A 21570-nucleotide genomic window follows, 5' to 3' on the forward strand; every position below is an offset into this window, starting at 1 on the left:
CATCCTGTCAGTAATGAATGCAGGGCTGCTTTTTTCCAGATTGTGAAACAAATAAATATGTGCAACCTGATTAGAAGAGTTAAACAACAAGCTGGAAGTACAGCAGAGCTCGGCAGCATATGGCTTTTAGCTTTGGAGTTATGAGTCTGGGAAAAAAAAGGGATTTTCAGCGAGCCCTATTCAGCTGGAGAATTTCAATTTAACCTAAAATACCTTTCCCCTCGTTAACCAGCTGAAGGAATTTTTTCTTCTGTTTCTTAATAAGCACTTGTCCAGTCGGGGAAAAAAGCCATCAATGAGCTGCCGAGAAGGAGAGCAGCGAGTTCTTCTGGCTGTGGACGCAGTGGTGACAGGTAAAGAAGTACAGGATTAACAGACTGCTTTCTTTTGAATGGTAGCACAAAGGAAACTCCTCCCTGAACCTCTCCGACAGCTTTCTTTTTGTCTGCGTGTGTAATGTCTGCATGCATGTGCAGACTACACGCTGATCATTACCAATCCACACCTCAGGTTTGGTGGCTCAGTGAGGTCTTGGCCAAAAGATCTAGCTGATCTCACTGACACAAGGCTCTGATTAGGGCTGTACCTGATACCACTTCTGGGGTTTCGAAGCTTCAGTGAGAAACGGTGGCACTAAAACGCACTATACGTTACACAAACTGCGTTACCAGAAAAGGTACAGGCCGACTCACTGTATCAATCTCTCTCACACATAATGCATGCATATGCCTGCATACATGCACACACAGAGAGAGGGCGTCAAAGGAGAACCTTCTTCTCTTTACGAGCGCTGGTCGCCTCTCACCGTCACTCAGTCAGTAAGAGAAACAGATCTCAGTCAGATAAACAGCTGCTAGAAAGAGTTCTGTGGTTGTGTCGGAGCAAAAAACCTGCTGCTGTTGCGTCTTTAACAGATTTGCTCATATGTAGGCCTATGAAGAAATAAATAGACTAACCAATAAAAGACCTGGCTCTGTTGAGACTACCTGCCCATCGATATGTTTCAGCACCGGGGACAGCGCAGCACTGACACACACACACACACTCTACACGACATACAGCGGTCTGACAAGAACTTACAATAAAGATGCATGAGGACGAACGTGGGATCACTATTGCATATTTCATGGGCTATTTGGAATTTTAAAAATATATTTATTGAAAAGAAAAATTATAATAAATTTGGGGTAATATATATAATAAAACTAGAATAGTTGCCTCCACGAACTAGTCAAGTTGCACATGAAATCTGTCAATACATATTTTTTCCTATTAGACGTTTGTGTGAAACCATGTCAACGGTCAGAGCGTTGACCGTTTCAGTCAGCCATACAATGCACCTTAAGAAGCTGCGCAGGAACAGGTTCCATCTCCAACATACAACCATCAGGCTGAAGCTGTTGGACGGAATGAACTTCTGCTGAATGAACTTCCTTATTATTATGGTTTGTTCTCATTCGAAGCACAACAGGCCCTTCTGATGCAGCAAAGCCATAAACAGACTCACTGTATAAAGCAGTAGGTGTATGTGGAATGTTTATGAGCGCCGTGAGAAACGCATAACCAAACATGAACCAGGGCCGGCTGAAGCTGAGAAAAGAAAAAGCCGAAAGTTCACGTGCTGCAGCCAACGAGGAACACCTTGAAATTACAACACGCATGTTGTGTGTACATGCAACTATAAAAAAATAATTATAATTAGAGTTTAATATCAATCATACCTGCGTACACCTGCACATGTGATTGGGTTTATATGTGGGTGCACGTTTGTCAAGCCCAGCTTCACAAAAACTGCATTTATGATGTCCCTATGACATAACAGGCAGCAGTAAATCCCTCCTCAGCTCTCAGACATCAGAGAGAGCAGCAGCAGACTTCACAGGGTTAAACACCGTCGCTTTAGCGGCCTGGCACAGGCTGCAGAGACCACAGGAACGGCTCTATGTACTGTACGTTATGGGCATGTGTGTCGAGTGACTCCCGTCCTCGGACAGACGCTTCCTGTACGTGACAACACGCTCCACTGTACTCTAAAGTGAACAGGTAGCACGACTCACACGCAGCCTACCTGCTGCGGTCAGACAGCGCTGACACCTTCACCGATGTGTTTAAAATGAGAGTTTCCTGTGCAATAACATCACATGTTGAAGGTGACAAAAATGGCAAAGGGAGTACATTTAAGACATCTTATTTCAATAACTGAATTTATAGATATCAGATGTCGGAATGCATCTACTTTGCAATGCATCATGTTTAACCCGTCTTTTCTACAACTGGTGAGACATTAACATGGACAAAATACTGACAACATTCATTTCGGGTGGGGCAAGGTACTTGATTGAGCTGCAGAAGGACTGACTGATCATCTAATGTGAAACTTTGTACAAAACATGAATCAATAGGTTCGGTTGCTTGTGGCTGAATGCCACTTTGTGTTTCTGCGAAAGGGAAAGAGTGTGCCGACATTGTGTACAACGTTAGATTGCAGTAGAAGAGCACTGTTCACTCTTCAGGGCAGCACAACGACCTTTATAGACCTGAAACAACTGATGATCGTCTGTGTAAAATTAATCTATTGAACAATTAATAACCCATCAACATATCGTGTGTGCAACAGATGAGCAAAGCAATTTATACAAATTCATAGCTCCCGTCCCATCACAACAATACAACGGGTAGTTTTGTGGCGTGTGAACCTGTCGGCTTTACCTTTCTTCTGAAGCTGTGCTCTCTCTTTCTGCCGCAGGTCGATCTCTCTGCCAAGCGCCTTCCTCTGCCGCTGCAGTTCACTCCGCAGCACGGCAATGCGCAGCTGCATGCACTCTCGCTCCTTCTTCTGCTCAGAGCGAAACGGGAGAGAAACCAGAGAAAGAGGATGAAGGAAAATATTTAGTGTGTGTGCAAAGCAATTCTAGTGTTTATTACCCTTTATAATGACTCCAAAATTCCTATAAGCTCCTTCAAAAACAAGCCATGCTCTCATGTGACACTGATCTAATGCACATCTACTGAGCTAATTCTCTCCTACGGATGCACCGATATCGACGCCGAGTCAAATAGCTGGATCGGGTATCGGTGACAGTGGGGGCTGATCTATTCAATTCAATTCTGTGCTTATATGCTATATACATTATATACTGGGAGTTTAATTCCTGTCCAAGTTGCATTAAAAAGGTTTTCATATGAAATGTAATTCCTGTTCATTTTTGAGATTTTTTTACCAAGTTGCTGGTGTACAATTTATGATGTTAACAATTCAGTAAATGTATATCTATGTATTGATTTGTTACACAAACTCGAGTGAGAGACCACAATAAAGCCAGTCCTCTCCAGACGAGTCTGTCTTTGTCTCTGCAGCCTGACCGTCAGAAGCACCCGTGTGGAGACATTGGTCAACATCCAGCCCGCTCTATAGGGTGTCCCTACGTCAGGCTTCATGTCTCTATCTGGTAGAGGGGAAGCCTGCAGTGGGCTCACCATCTAATGAGGAGCAGCACTAGCGATGCACAGACTGATGGATGTGGTTGTGATATACAGTAGATGCGGATGAACAGATACAGCAACTTAAAAAAAACATGCAAGGCGAGATTTAAGAGTCGTCGTTTAGGGACGACGTGGATGATGACAAAGACATGTCCGTGGAGATTCAACAGAGAACGATGAAGAGTTGGTAGGGAGAGAGCTTGCTGGCAGGATAACAGAGATCCAGTCTTTGTTTCCCCCCCTGCAGTTTGCAAGCAGGGACCGTGGCATCACACACACTTAAGATAGTGATCGTGGCCTGGATCAGAGGAAACACAGAACGCTTCTTCTTGAAGACTTCTGAGGGCTTCGCAGGGGAAAACAGAGAGCCGTATCAGTTCGCAGGAGACTGATAGAGCCACCATCTCTCCCACGTGTCGCTCCCTGATGCTTGCATGTTAACCGCCGTTGGCTTTGGCACGAACCGCGACCCTCCTACACTTTCACTGAGTGACACAGTTGACAAGTGGGTCAGAGCCTGTGTGTGAGAGAGACTGTAACCGACCACCAGGGCCTGTCTGCCTGAACATCAAACAGCATTGGGGTCAGCTGAGTAAATACGCAGCGGGCGTGGGGGGGGGGGGGGGGGGGGGCATGATATAAACCAGCAGATTAATGGCAGAGTGTGGGTGAGAGGGTGAAAGGGCCATGCGCTTGGGGTTGGTGGCCTCCACTCTGTCCCCCACTTTGATCTGCGCTCACTACAACGCACACAGAAGGATAGTGCTGAGCTCTCCAAAAGGCAAAGAGGGGAACCCTTAGAAAAGCCACACAATGCTCCACTCACTGCCGGGGTTTTCATTTTTTCTTCTTCGACGGAGAGGTGGAGTACGAGGATTATGTGATTTATTAGCTGATGTGAGCTCTGAAAAGGGTTTCGAAGGAATGTTTCACTGAGGGGGAAATATCAGAGGAGTTTTTTGAAAGGGATCCTTTGTGGGGGGGGTGTTTTTGGGAGAAGGCTTGAAAAGGCTATAGTGGAGCTGCTTTAATAGGTAGCGTAAAGGTCCGGGGAGAGGAACAATAAAAAAAAGAGCCATATCAAAAGCCAATGAGATGGAAAGAAACAGCTGTAACAGCTGTCTAAAGAGGCTCTCTCAACCTTAATGTTCTGTATCTGTGCGAAAGTGCACACATAACACACCGTCCCGTAGATTTGAAACACTGGGTGGACGCAAACACATCCCAGCTGCGCTCTCTTCCAAAAGACAAGTCTACCTGTCGGATGGAAAAACACCAAACTGTCACTGCCTCGGGGCTTTTATAACAGCAGGAGGGACGGGACGCGTTTGAAGTGAATGTTTACAATAAACATGTCAAACCTGGGATCAGCGGTGCGTTTTCACAGCTGTGCGGCTGCCAATTCCAAAAATGTTAAAAATGCTCTCTTGCTTTCGCTGTGGATCCCAGTCGAGGATGTATGACGGGAGGTCGAAACACAAACAGTGGGTTTTGGTCAAAGTGTTAACTTTTCAGTTGAGCCGTCCAAACAAAAGGATACAACAGCTGCCCAAAGGGTGTAATTACACGTGACATTACTTTACGTTACAATTACACCTGGGGATTTGGGTGATACGAGCTCTTAAGTCTCACATAAGTATTGGCCGCGGAACAGTTTGTTGTCTGTGTGGAAGCCAAAGGGCCTTTTTATTGCTGATCGCAGCGATTACCGCTCCCTGGAGAACCTTCTTTGAAAACATCGAATCTCGAATTGCTCCTCGTCTTTATCAATTTCCTCAAAACCTGAAACGTTTGCATATTTCTCCAATCGCATAAGCTGATGAAACAACAACTGCTGCCGCGGAAAATGAGCAAATAAGCGGCCTAAACACTGCTGCTGCAGATGTAAAGTTGCTGATGAGCTGGAAATTTGCTGCCGATTGGTGGACTGCACTCACCCGCTCCGTGCAGGTCGTCGTCGTCCTCAGCTTTTCCTCGATCTCCTTTCCGATCTTCTGCACCGTCACCTGGGTCTGCTTGATGGCTCTCTGGGCCGTGTGGAGCCTGGAGGAGGAGGAGGAGGAGACAAAGTCACCATTCAAATCATTGTTTGCGACCGCGCACTGGACCACGAGGACAGCCGCATGCTGACACTGTGCTTTCAAGAGGCTAGTAAATCAACCGGCCTCATCAGTGCTATGACCGCATCGGCAATTCATTTCATTTAGCTTGGAGGGCATCGTAAGATTCATGATTCTCCCTATGGGGACGAGTCGGGTCTGTTATCCCTCCTTGTTTCTTTTTCTAATTTACTGGGGTTGATCTTCTTTGTCCCGGCACGACTGCAGAGTCTCCCAAAACCATAAAAGTTAACGATGTGCTTTTGACATTAAACAAAAGGACGAAAACAATACTGAATTCATGATAGTAAAAAGTCTACAGTTCATTCAACCACACTGATCAAGTCCTTAAATACCACAAACCGCAAACATCACAATATCTGATCACTAGTATTTTCTAATAATCGAACCGCAATGTGAGATCAAAAGCTGGCCGATTGACGTGAACCCATCAGTCCTGGGAGGAGGAGACAACCGAGAAAAGGCCAAATAATTCATTGAAACCACAAAGATGTCACCGTCATCGCTGTAAAGAGGGAACAGCAACATCAGTGCACAAATGATAAGCAGGCGCATTATTCAGACCATCGATCAAAGAGACAATTCACTTCCAAGTCCAGAACCCATAGAAAGCGAGACTCTTCCCCCCCCCCCCACAGCACCAAGGGAACGCAGCACAGCTATAGACAACAAACCCACATGGTGGGAGTTACAGAGGTCAGAGGCAATCATACTGTCAGAATGGTTGATAGATCATTTCATTCTTGCTAAATGTCTCACTGCCACTCATGAGAGTCGGTTATCTTTCTCTCCTGATGAGAACCAGGATGAGTCAACTATCTGGACCGCGTAGAAAGATGCGATTAGCTTTAAGTCTAGAAATTGCCTCAGTGGGTTTAGTGGGTTTAGCCGATCGGCTTGGCGAGGTCATTTTACAAATCCTAGGGACTCACACAGTCACCTCTGGATATTATTGCCTCTTTCTGGCAACTACCGCAGTAAACATTTTTTCTTTGACGATGTAAAGAGAGCATTGGAGAGGAGTCCTACAGGATACAGATTTTCTGCCCACATTTTTGAATCTGTCCCAGGTGATAGCGATAGCAGTCGGAGATAGCCCTTTGGATCTGTTTTGACAGCTTCATCTGTTTGGGTGATTGGGATGGCAGAATCTGATATGCTCTTTTCCCCCCCGGGTGAGAATAGTCCCCTCCCCCCACCCCCACTCCCACTCCTTGGCCTAACACCTGCTCATCAGGCTCTATCACAGTCTGTGGACCAGCAGGGGAACAGTGATGTTCACCACCGTACTCACACAATTTGCTGCAGCAGTTTAATAAGCAACTGGCAAAAAAACGTCTTCTGGCGAGCCATGAACACTTTCCTTTTCCGAGGCTATTCCAGGTCAACGTACAGCTCTGCCACATGGGATTTGCAGGAAGTTATGACTGAGCCTGTGCACTCAACCCTTGATGCCGATAAACATCAGAAAAACAATAACATCTTCTCCTTTGACCGTGGCACTATGATCCTGCAGGAGTGTCAGGTGAAACTTTTTGCTTTTGAAAACTCCCAGATTCTTTTTGATAAAGAGAAGGCATCGTGTAGATTTGTTTTAATAGGGGCTTTTAGGTAGAGTAAAAAACACAATGCTGAAATGTTGAATGTTGATAAAGGATTTACCATCAACTAAATGAAAGTGGGTGAAACTGCGACATGCTGTGTGTGACAGAGCAAGTAGGATCAAGCAGTCCAGCCAGGCAATAAATACAATTAGCAATCAGGTGAATTAATCAACTGGTTCAGAATTTTAAATGAACTTCCAGCCGTTCATCCCACGCAAGTGGGCCAGATGCACTTGTCAAACAAACCTGGGTTAGCGGAAACAAGCCTAAGGACGAATGACTATGCTGAATTCATTTCCAGCAACCATCTTTCAAACAGCACGGGGGTGAACAGGGCAGCCGATTAGGGCCATTCAAAACGAGCTCCGAGGCGTTTTGTGACAACAAATTGAGGACAATGTTCCTTTATCGCACTTCTGCCAGGTACGAAACGGGACGGCGCCGCAGTCAGAAAAAAAATCACAAGAAAGAAAACCGCTTAATTCCGCCTGCCAAAAAATGTCAACACATCTAACCACTTGTTATTCACCTCACTTCCCTTACTCCATTGATACGGAATGGAAGATAAGATTGCTTCTATTCTGCTGAGTCGCTATAAGCAGCGTTTACGTGACAACTACTACTGAGATCTTGAGAAACGATATTTGTTGATCCTGAAAGGGAAAGAAAGGAGGATATACTTTGTAAGTGAACAGCAGCTTTGGTAAGTGAACTGCTTTTGTGTTTTATACATCTGCAGTAGCGTCATTACTGTGTTCATTTGTCTATGGTGTCGTTTTTATGATATGGTTAATATTGTTCCCTCTGATGTGAATAATATTTGAATGGCTCGTGCTCTTGAGTGTGCGGTGGAAGACGTGTTTTAGCGCCGCAGTGTTGCTGGATTGATGTGTCATGCTTTGTTGTCATATAAATATATGCGACTGGTGTGAGATTGTTCTCGTCATTGTGTTAATTACATTGATTTTGACTCTATGTATTGTCCGTTAATGATGAAGCATCCCGTCATGCGCGGGGTCAGGGTCGGACATTTGATTTTCTGTTTGGGGTTTTGTTTTCTTTTGTTTCCTTAACAAATTAAGAATGATGGTCTGGAGAAATGGGGATTGTGTGTGGATTGCTTTAGCCCCGTTTGAATCAGTAGGGAACAGCTAAACGCTGCGGGGAGAGTTTTCAGCGTGTGTGCTGCTGTTGGGTTTCCTGCTAAGCTAGTTTAGCATAGCCACCCAGAACACACGTGCATCACCAGAGTACAATGTTTTTCTTCCGTGGTGGGCGTGTCAGACAGCACGTTGTCTGTTAGGTCAGGTGGGTTGCCAGGTTGAGCGCAGTGGCTCCACCGAAAGAACATTATATTTCCCACAATTTAAGCTTCTGCATTTTCCAAATGCAATAGCATTATTCAAACTATTGTTCGGTTCGTAAGCCTCGTACCGAACAGTTTAACATGAATACGTGTATTGTTACACCCCTAGAAACAAATAATAACCGTAGCTGTGGCGTCATAATGAGCTTATTAGGAGCTGGTTCAACAGCACTGGTAGGACAGCACTGAAGGCCCAGGTATACAATGCACGGCCCGCCACTGAGGTTTGGATACAGAGTCACGAGCGTGAGCTCCTTGGTTAGTCATGGTGACTTAGGCTGCCTGGTGGAGTAAGCCAAATAGCACACAACCAACAGGCTACGCTAAATTGTGATTTATGTAGAAAAATCTCATAGAGAATTCTATTAGTCAACGCCTATTGTCTTTTGTTTGGGTTGCCAGAAAACACAAAGAGAGGCTAAGGCTTCGGAGTTTTGAGTTTGGGTGTAATTTGAAAAGTGGGAGTAATGCCCACTACATCAACAAGCTGAGATAACAACAAAGTGGGAGTAATGCCCACTACAGCTACAGAAGCTGTGACGCTGGAGAGAGAAATAGCAAAACAAGGAAGAAGTGGGCAGCTAGTAAGAACGGAAGGCATACAAGCTGCAGAGGAATACATGTCCCCCCCCCCCCCCAAAAAAAAAAAAACAGTTACTGTCCGTGTCCGTTTCTCCACTATCGGTTTGTTTCCGTAGTTGCTGCTCGAGACCCCGGGGTCATCTGTACACTCCGATACAGCTGTCTGGGTAACGCAGGACCACAACAACGGCCCACGCCATGGAGAGAGCCGGGGCCGCGGCGTCCAACCGGCAGCCTCTGAGGGGCTGCCTTGCCGTGAAGCATTATCACCTCAGCGGCCTCCGTGGCATGAGAGACCCCCCGCGGAGCTCCACACCGCTGTGCACTGCTTCTGTTGACACGTACATAGTGTACATGCACGCTCCACATCGGAGCGTACAAAAGCAGATCAGGAAACAAGGGCAACATGTGGCTCTGATCAGGGGAGGAAAAGAAAGTTTCCCGCTTTCGGCTCCAGGAGTTAGAAACGGGTTTAATCTGCAATGTCACAGTGCTGAGCTGTGAAAGTTGTGTCCGGAGAATGATGTTTACCATGTGTCACGTGGGCCACTGTTACGATGGACCTGAAACTTTCAACATTCGGCAGCTACTTTGTAAACACTACTTTAAGTTTTGCAGTAAGTGCACGACTCTTTGCTTTCAAAGAGCTGCGAGGAATACCTGAGGGGCCACTCGAGTGTTTCCGCTTAAGTTCAAGAGCATATTAGGCGGTAAAGGATCCTAACCTCTAACCATTCTAAGCTTGGAACAGTAAACCTCAGTCATGTGATGACAATAAGTCAATACTTCCATCCGCCCTGTCAGGTCTTCCTTCCTCACTGCTCTAACATCAAACCTTTCCCTGGTAAGACAGAGGAGCATACTTGCTCCTGTATTAATAAAGTCTACAGGGATTCTTTTTTTGTTGAACAGCTGGATCATCTTCGTCACCGTCTCCTTGGCTTTCTCTCTACCCAGACAAGGGGGTCAGCTCTACTGTATGTAGGAGGCTCGGCCTCTATCTCAGCCTGGAAGACTTTGCTGATTGATGATCTGTACTCTCCCTCTTCATCTCTCCATCTAAGACGTGGCGCGTTCGCTAGCCCACGTGGCCGTGTAGCTCACACAGCCTCGATGGGTCTTGTCAACCCGTAAACCGGGCAGAGACAGCAGACACTGAATCTGCTGACAAATTGCTGCCGTTAATCAAGACCAGCGCGTTCTTAGCGAAGCGGCTCTCGTCCCTTTTCTTCCATTAAAGCACTGCACTGAGAGAGACGCTTTGCACTGGGCAAAGGCATATAAAGGAATATTAACTCTAATATCTTTTACTTTACACCGATGACATGATTAAAAAGTCAACGCATGCTGCAGCGTCAGCTAAGCGGCACGTAAACGTGGCTGCTGCATATCAAGTTTCAATGCATGCAACCACGTAAGTGAGCCAATAACACAAGAGATTTCTACACGAGCAGGACTTTGAAAAAGGGTCAGCGACTGAGTGGAATATATGGTTACGTACCATGGGGGGGGGGGGGGGGGGGTTAATCCCTGTTGGAGTGTTCAGTATCTGATGAATCATTCTACAGAACATAATCATAAACTATGTGCATATGAGCGCGCCGAGCCAAAGAACAACTGACGGGGGCGAGGAGCTGCAGGCCGAGCAGTGTGTGGGAAGAGGGGGATCAATGTAACTGTGTTAGACTCCACAGAGTCCCTCAGGGTGCCGATAGAAGAAGAGGATGTGGAGGAAAGCTGCAATAATAAAAAGGAGCAAGAGCAGAGGTCATAAAAGTTATGATTCAAACTGGGATTTTTTTTTCCTGCTGCAAGATGCTGGGGAGGCAATGGTATGGCAATGGTATCCTCTCGTATAAACACAAACCATGACCACACAAACCATGACGCGCTGTTTAAGTTCAGCCGGCTTTGGCACGACTCCCCATTTCTGGACGCTGCAAAGGCCTGTGACACGTTTATGTCGCCCTATTTAGTTCTTATAGTCGGAAAATGTCAGCGGAGGCCTTCATAGCACTCCTAATGACAGGATCCTTATCTTATTTTGGAAACGTCGAACCTTCCAGAGACACGTTTATTTAGTTAAAACTGGGTTTAATTACGTTGTTTTGTGATAGGCCATGATCACAGGGTTTCCTTCGGGGGAAGCCCTCCTGATGCTTAAAGCAGCGTTCTGCCGCATTTATATATAAATGTGGAACGGCAAAGCCATGTTTGTCAACAGACAGACAGGCAGACAGACAGCCTCGTGTCGTCTAAAGCTCTTTAATTACTGCACCAGGGTTCCCCTTCTAACGAGGGTGGATATTTTTACAGCAAATCGTGTGTCTCCTTCCTGTGGTGTTAATTTGTGTTGCTAACCACGTTTTTTTCCCACACTCAGCAGTGAGTACTTTGATTCTAATCACAGTCCTAAATCTGACGCTGGATAGCCTGCTCAAAATGTTCCACATATTTGTCCCGTCTTTGTGACTTTACACAGACCAGAAGAGCTGATAACGGGTCATAATGCCGGCTTTCCTGTGGCGCCATCTGCTGGAATACAAATAGCAAGGAGAACAATGCAAAACTCATAACGGGAGAAAGTCTAGTCACATGACAAAAAAAGAGACAAAATAAAAAGACCTATTCCAAGAATACTACTGGTGGGTTGAAATAAATCACACATACTGTGGATCATTCTGTGTCAGTAGTTGATATCCACTGCAGTAAAGGTTTCTGTACTGAATTAATGCAATAACTCCTAATGGTATGATAACATGATGCAATACCGCTTCGTGGCATGAATCTTACCTGAGCAAAGAGAAAACGCTGTAGGAGCTCCGGACTGAACTCTGGTCGACCTGAAGCAGACTGTTTTTCTTCCGCTCCGACTGGTCCTGCAACATCCACATGTGAAGTGTTTCAGTGCAGAGGCCAAACAGCGTCTGAATAAAGCTAATGCGATTAGCGCCGGGTATACTATTGTGATGCAGGAGCTCTGGAAAAACACTGACAAAAAAGCCCGTACCTTATGATCAAAGTCAGCTGCATAGTAGCCGTCATTCAGCCCGAATATTATCTCGTTGGGATTCCGGGATCGAATCTGTGGACAAAGAGATGGCAGCAGAGGCTCATTGTGTGGGGACGGAGACGGGGGGGGAGAACAAACAGCGGGCATCCGTCTGTGCGTGAGAATGTGCTGTCGGTTTACGAGCTTTTGAACGTAGTCTCGCTGTGGAAGAATGACAATGGCATTGAGTTCTTTTACTGCATTTCGCGAAGGCTCCAAACGGAGTTTCAAAGTGCAAATACGACCTGTTCCTCAGATACGGACACCTCATGTTAGCACTGTTAGTCTCAGTGCTTAGTACTACAGATCACTGAGTCAATGCAGCATAACGTGAGATTTCTTTCCTTTTGATTACTGGCAAAATGTTGTTTCCAGTAATGTGCATATCAGCTTACTGTATTTAAGTGATTGGAATAAGGTTTGGTCTCGATTGAAAACAAACTGTTCATTTTCACTATCTTATTCAGTGTAGAAGCGAGCCTAATGCGATTAATGCTACCTTCACGTACCAGCAACAGAGTGTACAGCTACATTGACTGCGAGGCGTCGTTGAAGTGTTGCTCAAGAGCACTGAGAACCGGCTAAAACAGCATTTCTTAGATGGAGCGGAAAAAGGGTGAAACTAGATCATAGGATTGGCTGAAAAAAGTTGAGACCAGCTGAGACCCAAGTGTTGGGCTTCAGTTTGTGATGAGATACTGCACGTTTTGCTGTAGACCATGTGTACAAGTGGCACCTGCATTCATAGGTCTCACCACTTACCGGATACATCCTTTTGCATCCTGTGCACACTTCCTACCACCCAGGGATCCTTCTGACAAAATTGTAAATCACACAACTAAAGTTGACATGTGTGCGGTTGCTGACCTGCTGTCCCGTGTATCCGAGGCCATCCAGGTTGACCTTCCATTCTATGAGGAGCTGGTACTGTTCCTCCTGTCCTCCCCAGATCCTCACTACGAAGCAAGACACGGAGGTGTCCAGGAGATCCGGCAGCATGCCAAAGTCCAGGCTCCGCCAAGTTGGATTCTGACACAAACACACACATAAATACATGACATTACAGCTGATCAGCACAATAACTGATTCATTCAATTAAGAAATAATCACACTCAAGCTTGAACTGAAGCTCCTGTTTATTGTCAGACAAGTAAAGACAATACAAGAGTGTTTATTTTTCTGCATGCTGAAGAGTTTGGATCAAAATCTAAAATAAAGAAATGTGCGGTACCTCCGTCAAACTCAATTTCATAATGTGATCCTTATACATTGCAAAGTAATTGAATCGACCTGTTCTACATTAACCTCAACGTTTTGATCTCGACTGCAGCTCGCTCTGCGTCTTTGAACTTCCAGACTGACAGCACCGAGTACTGGTTTCTACAAAGCACTGCAGCCATTTACATCATTCAATTATGGATCATTTCCCTCCATCGGAGAGAAAGGAAATCTCTGGCTATTCGGATCACTTTCAAGAGCGGGCAGGGGAGGAATGTCAAAAGCAGAAGTACAATCCACAGGTTAGGGGGAGGGTAGAAAACAGAACTAGTGAGAGTCAGCAGAGGAAGCATGGAAACAGGAAGACAAACAGGAAACGTTTCCCGAGACGCCAGCAAGGATGTTAATCTCAACAGGAGGAAGTCGGGGCTGAGAGAGAGAGAGAGAGAGAGAGACGACAGGACGAGTCAGGACTCCCGCGGTGCGTTATACAGTCAGCAGCGTGCCTGGAAAGCAGCTTAGGTCAGCTCATGACTCGGCAGCAAGCCCAACTGTAATGGCTCCTATAGCTTCACTCAGAGCTGCGTCTGCCCAGAGTGAAAGTTGCGTAAGGGAACATTTCATATTCAGTTCATGTTGGGGCAAGTCTGACATTTTAGTCAACGAAGCATGTTTTGCAGCATGTCACTGTACATTGTTAATTGAAAACCAGTTTTAGGAAGCCGATAGTGAAACAACTAAACGTGTGACTGGCAGATAGGCAGCCGGTCTAAAGGCTGCATGGTGATGACTACAGCCTGATCTACAGTTTGATGGTTTGAGTAGGTTTACTCACCAGCGAGTCCCGTATGACTTCACTCCTGTAAAAATCTAAAAAGAAGACAAAGAACGCTTATTAAAAGAAGGTAGAAAACTCTCATGCACAACCAACAGGGTTATATTTACCCTAAAATACAATTCACAGAAGCTCAGCTTTAATTTGTGAATCCAGATCAGTTTCTGCCGGACAGCAGACACATTGTCGTCTAGAGTAAAAACACAGTCAGGACACCACGCTGACTTTTAGGGATTATGGGCGTGTTCCGATTCACAGCTGGGAGACGTACGTTTATTAAAGCATCTGAATGGAAAACCTTTAAATAAATACTCGCTCACCTGTTCAATGTCCATGCTGCAGCTCCATAGAGTGAAAACTGATGACATTATGAGCTCAGGGAGACTCATTTTGCATTTGTAGATGCTAAATTCAGTTTCCGAAATCATTACAAATATATATATATATATATATATATATATATATATATATATATATATATATATATATATATATATATATATTCTATTTTAGGGTGGATTGTCCTGAGAGAGGCCATCACACTTTGGCTCAAGATGCTCAGTAATTGCTTTACAAACTAAATCTGTCTTTCATATACTGACAATTAAAGACATTTGGATTTTCATATTTGTCATGACCACCGTGGCTTCTGTACATTAGTTCATAGGGGATGTGGAGTAGCCTGAGAAGTATAGAAAACACATACAGCTCTCACATACTGTAGAGGAGCGACAAGCGTGTGTGTGTGTGTGTGTGTGTGTGCACACGCGGGGCTTTACCACTGACCTCTAGATATGCGATCTCCTATACAGAGGTGGAGGGTGAAGTAAGTGTCCAGCAGTGGGGAACCATTCTTGTTGACAATGTTTCTGGCCGCGATGCTCCGGAGATGACGCAATCGTCTCTGTTTGGCCAGGGGGTGGGGGGGGGGGGGTAGAAAGAGAAGGAGTGAGAGTGAGGATGGCTAGAGAATAAAGGACAGATATCAGGGCTGCTGTGTTCAGTTTCACTCTGATCGTGTGACGCTTGCAGGCAAATACCATCGAGGCTGTCGTGAAGACGCAGAATACTGACTGGGTCACAGGACAAGTGAAAAGCCTTCGGGTCAATGAAGTACCACATTCTTTATCCTACACATAATCAGCTTAAAATAGCTGTAGTTTCCCGTGCACAGAGGCACCACGAGCTGTTACAGTCTTCTGGATGTCAGCGGTTCAAATAATAGAGGCATTACATCTTCATGGAAGAATGAAGTAGGCAGTTAGCTCAGGCAGGCATGACAGTCACATGATCACATGGTGTACCAACACTTTTAGCTCTGAAAGGATTTATCAAAGAATCTCCAAATCAAAATGAGCCAAATACAGAAAAAACATCATTTATTAAAATTAAAGCTCTCCATCTACATGGAACAAAAGTCAGTTAATCATCAGTTAATCTTAAAGCCAGCATATACCAGAGATACACAGTAAAGACGAGTGAAGACTTTTAAAAGAGAAATACCTGCATGACTCATTAGAGAATCTCTAAACCAATCCACCAACATCTGCATTGTTTCAATATTCATCAAAAAAACCTGCTTCCAAAAATCACTTCAGTCAAAATATCTTTATCTAAAATAAATGACCCTTAAAAAAAGCAGTGTGTGTGTGTGTGTGTGTACGTACACAAGAGGCAAAGACGGATGCCATTTGGCAAGTTCCCGCTTCAGGCGAACACATCACAACTTCCCTCTTGACCAGCAGACCTCTCCTCCTGCAGCCAGACTCAGACTTAATCTAAATCATGGGATTACTTATTAAGATTAAAGGCCTCGCAAACAAAACCCCTGATTGTTCAAGGGACTTTTCACCCACTCCCCTACTTAAAAATGGGAGTGCACATTTCTCAATGGGCCAATGTGGACCACAGGCAGAGAGGAACGGTTGGGAGTACACTTGTGCAGTATAAAACTACTCTGTATAAAACTACTCTGGTGTTTTGGGCTCTTAACAATAACACTACACTATTATCATAATAGACTAAAATAAAATAAAATCAGACAAAGTCTAACATAAGTATCACCATTAGTTCTCTGCAGTGATCAAACTGCTCTGATGGTGGAATGTGACAAAGTGATTAACTGGTCCTGTAATGCGTGAACATAAAGTTTTAGTCTGTGCTGCTGTCTGTGCTGCTGTCTGCCCTCATTGATATTTCATGGTTTCAGCTAGCTGTACCTAATAACCTGGTCTAAGCGATGTCACACCGTCAGGTGTTCGTGGGAGTTCCGTGCGGCAGATTTGAGCCGTGCACGTCTAACTTTTTGTAACTACGCGGAGGCAGACGGGCAGAGAAAATGTCCACGCCACAGGCCTTCTGCTGAGTTTAACCGAGGCTTTAGGCAAACACAAAGTAACAAGTAATCGTTGTGCTTGGTCTTTTGGGTTGTAGATACGGTCAATATGAAATTAAAGAAACACAGTCTATTGAGATTAGTCAGGAAATATTTGGTTGTGCAATCCCTCCATTATTGCTGAGAGCTGAGGGGACCCAATCCTGACTCCTAATAGAAACTGTTACCTTTACTGCATAACATCAAATAGGTCATAGATGTAACTTTTGGGAATAAAGTTACAATTATCTTAATTTTCACATTGCACAGGAGACATTTTGTTGAGCGTTGGTTATTGGCATTGCTGTGGCTTTAAAAGGTTTGGCTCCGAGGTGTTTCCAAATAACACTCAGTTTTCATAACAGGTTTAACGTAACAACTCCCACATCAACCATCTCTATTGAGTTTATCTTTTGGTACTGGGAGCCAGCGGGCCAGCAGAACAATGTTTTACTATGGAGCCAGAGAAGGGTGTGGGAAAAGCTGTTTGACCATGCAAAATATACATGAAACCAGTAATTAGAAATGCATTCGTCACAGCCTTCTCCATGAGAGATCAATCATGTGGGGGAGCATATGAAATGTACATAAAATAACAAATAAAAAGCCTTTTTAAAGGGTCGGGTCACCTAAATACAAAAGGGACAATGTTTTCTACTTACCCATAGTAATAGAATCTAGTGTAGTTGATTTATTCTTTTGATGATGTTTTAAGATCTGTCTCTGAGATGTCTGCTGTCAGACCAATATGACTCAGAAACTGTTTATTGCTAAGTACGTTACACATACAAGGAGTTTGGCTAGGTGATTTTGTGTACAGTAAAAACACAGTGCAATAGTATGACATCATTTAAAAATAGAAATGTACAATAAAATATGGTAAACAAACAAATAAGAGCACATTACAACAAGTATATGTGATAATAAATGGAATCTCAGTGCTGATAAATCTTTCAAACGTAAGCTTTGAGGAGCACAAATAAAAGCCCATTCATCCCTCCATTGTATTGGGGTGGCTGCAGAAAATTCAAAAGTTTGAACATTTCAAACATTAAACTGAACTTACTTACGTGGTCAGATACCACATGATAAGAGAGGAAACATGTTTTTTTTTGTAATTTGGGTAAACTGATCCTTTTAAGCAAGTGGGGATAGAATATGAACAGAAATGTTAACTTAAGCAAGTAACAAGGGACAAAAGAGTTAGTTACTGGTGCAAGAGAAAATAATAAATGAAGGCCCAATATAAAATGTCTTGTTTTCCTTATCAATGTTTATACTGCTTAGTATGACCTACTACATGGAGAAGGGTTTTAATCTAATCTAATCAGAACTTTGCACTGACTGTGAAGCCAAGGAATGTAAGGGTTACTGTACATACTGGGATTATTGAAGTGGACTAAAGTAGTTTGATGCAGGCTTTTAGCTGAAACAAGTCCCCTGCTGCATATAGATGCTTCACTCGCTGGATGTTCAGTGCAGATCAGGTGTTTAGGCCTTTAAAGCTGCAGACTATTCATATGATTCTAAAGCCTGAAACATACATCCAATAATGCATGTTTCTCGCTACAATAAATATCCAACCATTACTGAAAATTACAGTAATGTGCTGGAATGTGTGTCTGTGAGGGGCTGAGCTTACAGTCTGAGGTCGGGAGCCCTAATGAATGAACTGTCAACTGCCAACTTTTTACATGTCTTTTCCAAATGAATGCATCCATGCATCCATGGATAAGTGAATGAATGGGTGAATGGAAGATACACTTTACTTCCCATGAAAGCACAAATGGAATTAGTTCATGGCCTTGTTATTTTTCATATATCAATAAAATAACTGTATAAGACAATATAACATCACAGTTATGACAGACGATACCCTTCAGCGGAGCTGTCACCTGACGCCAAGTTAAGTTGCCATTAGCAGAAGCGTGCTAGCTTCGTATACAATTAAACGTGAAGAAAGATATATATCCTCAAAATTGGGCAACACGCTGAAAAAAAGCCGGACTCAGAAACGCCCACCACGAGCCTAACTGGTGGTTAGTGTGCCTTGAGTGTCAGTCCAGTTAGCTTACATTAATTTACAGTAAGCTAGCTAACTGCAAGCTAGCAGTTGCTAGCTTACTAGCTAGCCTGTCAGGCCCGCCGTGTTCCTCCAGGCAGCAGTTGCAACTGACGTTGTAAACTAATATATAACACACTGAGGCGGCCCAGTCAAAGCTTTCCTGTGTCATTTGAAAGCAGTTCGTAGTAAGCTGGGTTCAGGGGCTTTGCATTTACCTGCTGGGAAGTGAGCTCTACATGTAAGGCTCGAGAGGATGAAGTTCCAGAGTTAGTGACAGAGGCGGCGGGGATGGCGAGAACCCGACCGGTGATGGAGTTCATCCTCCTGTCGGCATCTAGCGGGTCCCCCTCATTCAACAAAACAACCCGTCCACGACATCCGGAACACTCGGTTTAAAGTTTGCGAAGCTCCAGGCAAGACATGCAGACACGGCTGTGTGTGGGGGTAAAGCGCTACAGCAGCTGTCAGCTAACCAACGGGACGTAAACAAAGTACAGGCTATTTGGCTACACTTGGTTCGGAAATCCGTATCCGGTTTAGAGGCACGACATCTAGGCTGCTGATTGGCTCAAAGTAACGCCCGTCACGTAAAGGCGGCGCCTGCTACTGAAAACTCGTGTTACTATTGGTTGTATTATCTGTTTATCTTCCAGGATGGGGCGGGCATCCGTTGAAATCTGTCAAAGCTGCAAAATATAAGGAAATTGCACAGAACAGCGTGACCTGCAGGTGACAGGCAAAAGGTGGCCCCCAGACAATGTCTCACCTCTAATCTCCATTAGAGCTAGTACACAAATAACAAAAACTATTCAAATGTATATTGTGCTGGCCATCCAAGTGGCCCTCGTCCACTTTATGTCACTGATTTCCAAGTACTCATTAGAGGAAGATAGAGGAAGTACTGAGGCTCTTCACTGAGTAAAAGTAGTAGCCCAATACCAGTGTAAAATGACTCCATAACAGGTAAAAGTCCTGCATTTAAATTGATACGTAATCAAAAGTACAACAGTACTATCAGCTAAATGTACTTTAAGTATCAAGAAATTCTCTCAATGTAAAATGACAAATGTCATAGTGTTATACATATACTGTATGTTAGGCTTTATAATATTATTGGATTATTACTATGAAATCTGTAACAATGTATCATATTTATAAACTGATCATATGTTTTGTATGTAACATATGGAGCTGCAATGCAATACCTAACTACCGACGTAAGCTAAATGTAGTGCATTAAAAGTATTGAATTAGTATAGTGTGAAAAAAACTCAGGTACATCAAAATTGTACCTATATACAGTACTTGAGTAAATGTACTTTACTTTCCACCACTGCATGATCCCAACACCTATTACTGTACTGTATGATTTGTGGAAGCTTTGCTCATCCTGACTGCAGTATATTAAGCAACCATCAGAGGGCAGCATCAGACAGAGTTCTGTTTCCTCTGGGTCATTGGACTTCACAATAATATATTGATTGCTTTCTCTGTCTTGTGTTCTTCAGACAGAACCTGCATGGTTTGGAAAATGGCTTGTTGGTGAACAAAATAAGCTTATTAGAGAACATACTTTTGTTTCACCACATTTTAAATATTGTAAGATACAACATTGAGGAATATAGCACTTTTTACACCACTATAATTTACAACTAAAGATACCTCAAAATGCCAGAAATGCCAAAAATTGTCTTTTATATTCTTTGTGCGTGTGTGACTTGATGAGAGTATAATGTGAATATTTCCCTAAAACTAAAATCTAAAACGGAATTGTGCAACTTTATGGTTTGTTGCAATTTTATCTATTTCCAAAATAATTTAATGGCAGCCATTTTACAATGCAGTAAGAAAAACGAATATATTAGAAACTAACTAGAGGGCATCTGTATGTTGAGGGCCTGTAAGCAATGTCAAATGTGCTCAAACATGAGGCCTCAAAGAAGTCACAATCTTGAGGTAAATTGGAAAAAATGATGCAGCACTAGAAATAAATAAATAAATATATATAGTGTTTGGGAAAATGTTTCCAAAAACAAGACACAAAAACACACATCTACTTCTGAAAACATACAAAAATTTAATTTAAATATTGGCAGACGGACGACGCCATTTATCATATTGACAGATCTCTCTCGCCGTTTATTTCTTGCAAATTTCTTGCACATGGATTACACTGCTGTCTATAAGAAGGCACAGTGGTGAAACCAGAGAAAATGGCTCTTCAAATGACAATCTGATAATTAACTGCCCCATCTTCATGGCCGTCAACATCGCACACACTTACTTAGATAATTCCCGGGATGTGTTCCATACCCACATACTCTTATTTCACAAAAGTACTGGTGGCAGCCTCGAAACATAACATAGTACCAGTAATACGACTGGTATCATCCCTTGATTTTTCAATTATCACCCATTGTACGGTTACAAAACACATTCACCATACACCGGAATCCTCAAACATTCAGGATTTTCACCCACAAAACATGATCTTCTTCAACTGCAGCTCAATACCTTCATTTTACAGAAGTTACAAGACATCAGTGTGGTTTTTGTTGCATTGACAAAACACACCCGTCCAGACCTGAACACCACTAGGACCAGAAAGGGAAATCAAGACAAGCAGCACAAGGACAGTCTTGGAAAATTTCTCATATCAAAAAGGCATAAAAACCTCAGAAGGTAATCAGCAATACGAAAAGTGCATCAGAAATATCTACTGAAGAAGGGTACTAAAACAGTCTCGTTCCTCTCTACAGCATACAATTAATACTTTATGGCGTTATAAGTCACAGGCACACATGTACATGCGTATGCATTCATAATATGTATATCCATCCTGTAGAATTCCATCACTTTTGGCTTTTATAC

General features: G+C 43.7%; 1 protein-coding gene across 2 annotated transcripts in view; it reads right to left on the reverse strand.

Moving 5' to 3' along the window:
* Positions 1-19214, reverse strand: part of uvrag (UV radiation resistance associated gene) — a 91021-nt gene extending 71807 nt beyond the window's left edge. Inside the window, exons 1-8 of one of the 2 annotated variants that reach the window (XM_076101132.1) lie at positions 18915-19214; positions 15047-15164; positions 14261-14295; positions 13075-13236; positions 12166-12240; positions 11949-12034; positions 5421-5526; positions 2710-2836 (exon numbers count right to left, since the gene is read on the reverse strand). In XM_076101132.1, coding sequence (XP_075957247.1) covers positions 2710-2836; positions 5421-5526; positions 11949-12034; positions 12166-12240; positions 13075-13236; positions 14261-14295; positions 15047-15164; positions 18915-19019 — 814 coding nt within the window. In that variant the 5' untranslated portion in view covers positions 19020-19214. The remainder of the gene's footprint in view (positions 1-2709; positions 2837-5420; positions 5527-11948; positions 12035-12165; positions 12241-13074; positions 13237-14260; positions 14296-15046; positions 15165-18914) is intronic. The other variant, XM_076101133.1, reaches the window with a different exon arrangement.
* Positions 19215-21570: the final 2356 nt, after the last annotated feature.

Source organism: Anarhichas minor, unplaced genomic scaffold (assembly GCF_050575085.1).
Source record: "Anarhichas minor isolate MPS153535 unplaced genomic scaffold, ASM5057508v1 ptg000027l, whole genome shotgun sequence".
NCBI classification, from domain to species: Eukaryota; Metazoa; Chordata; class Actinopteri; order Perciformes; family Anarhichadidae; genus Anarhichas; species Anarhichas minor.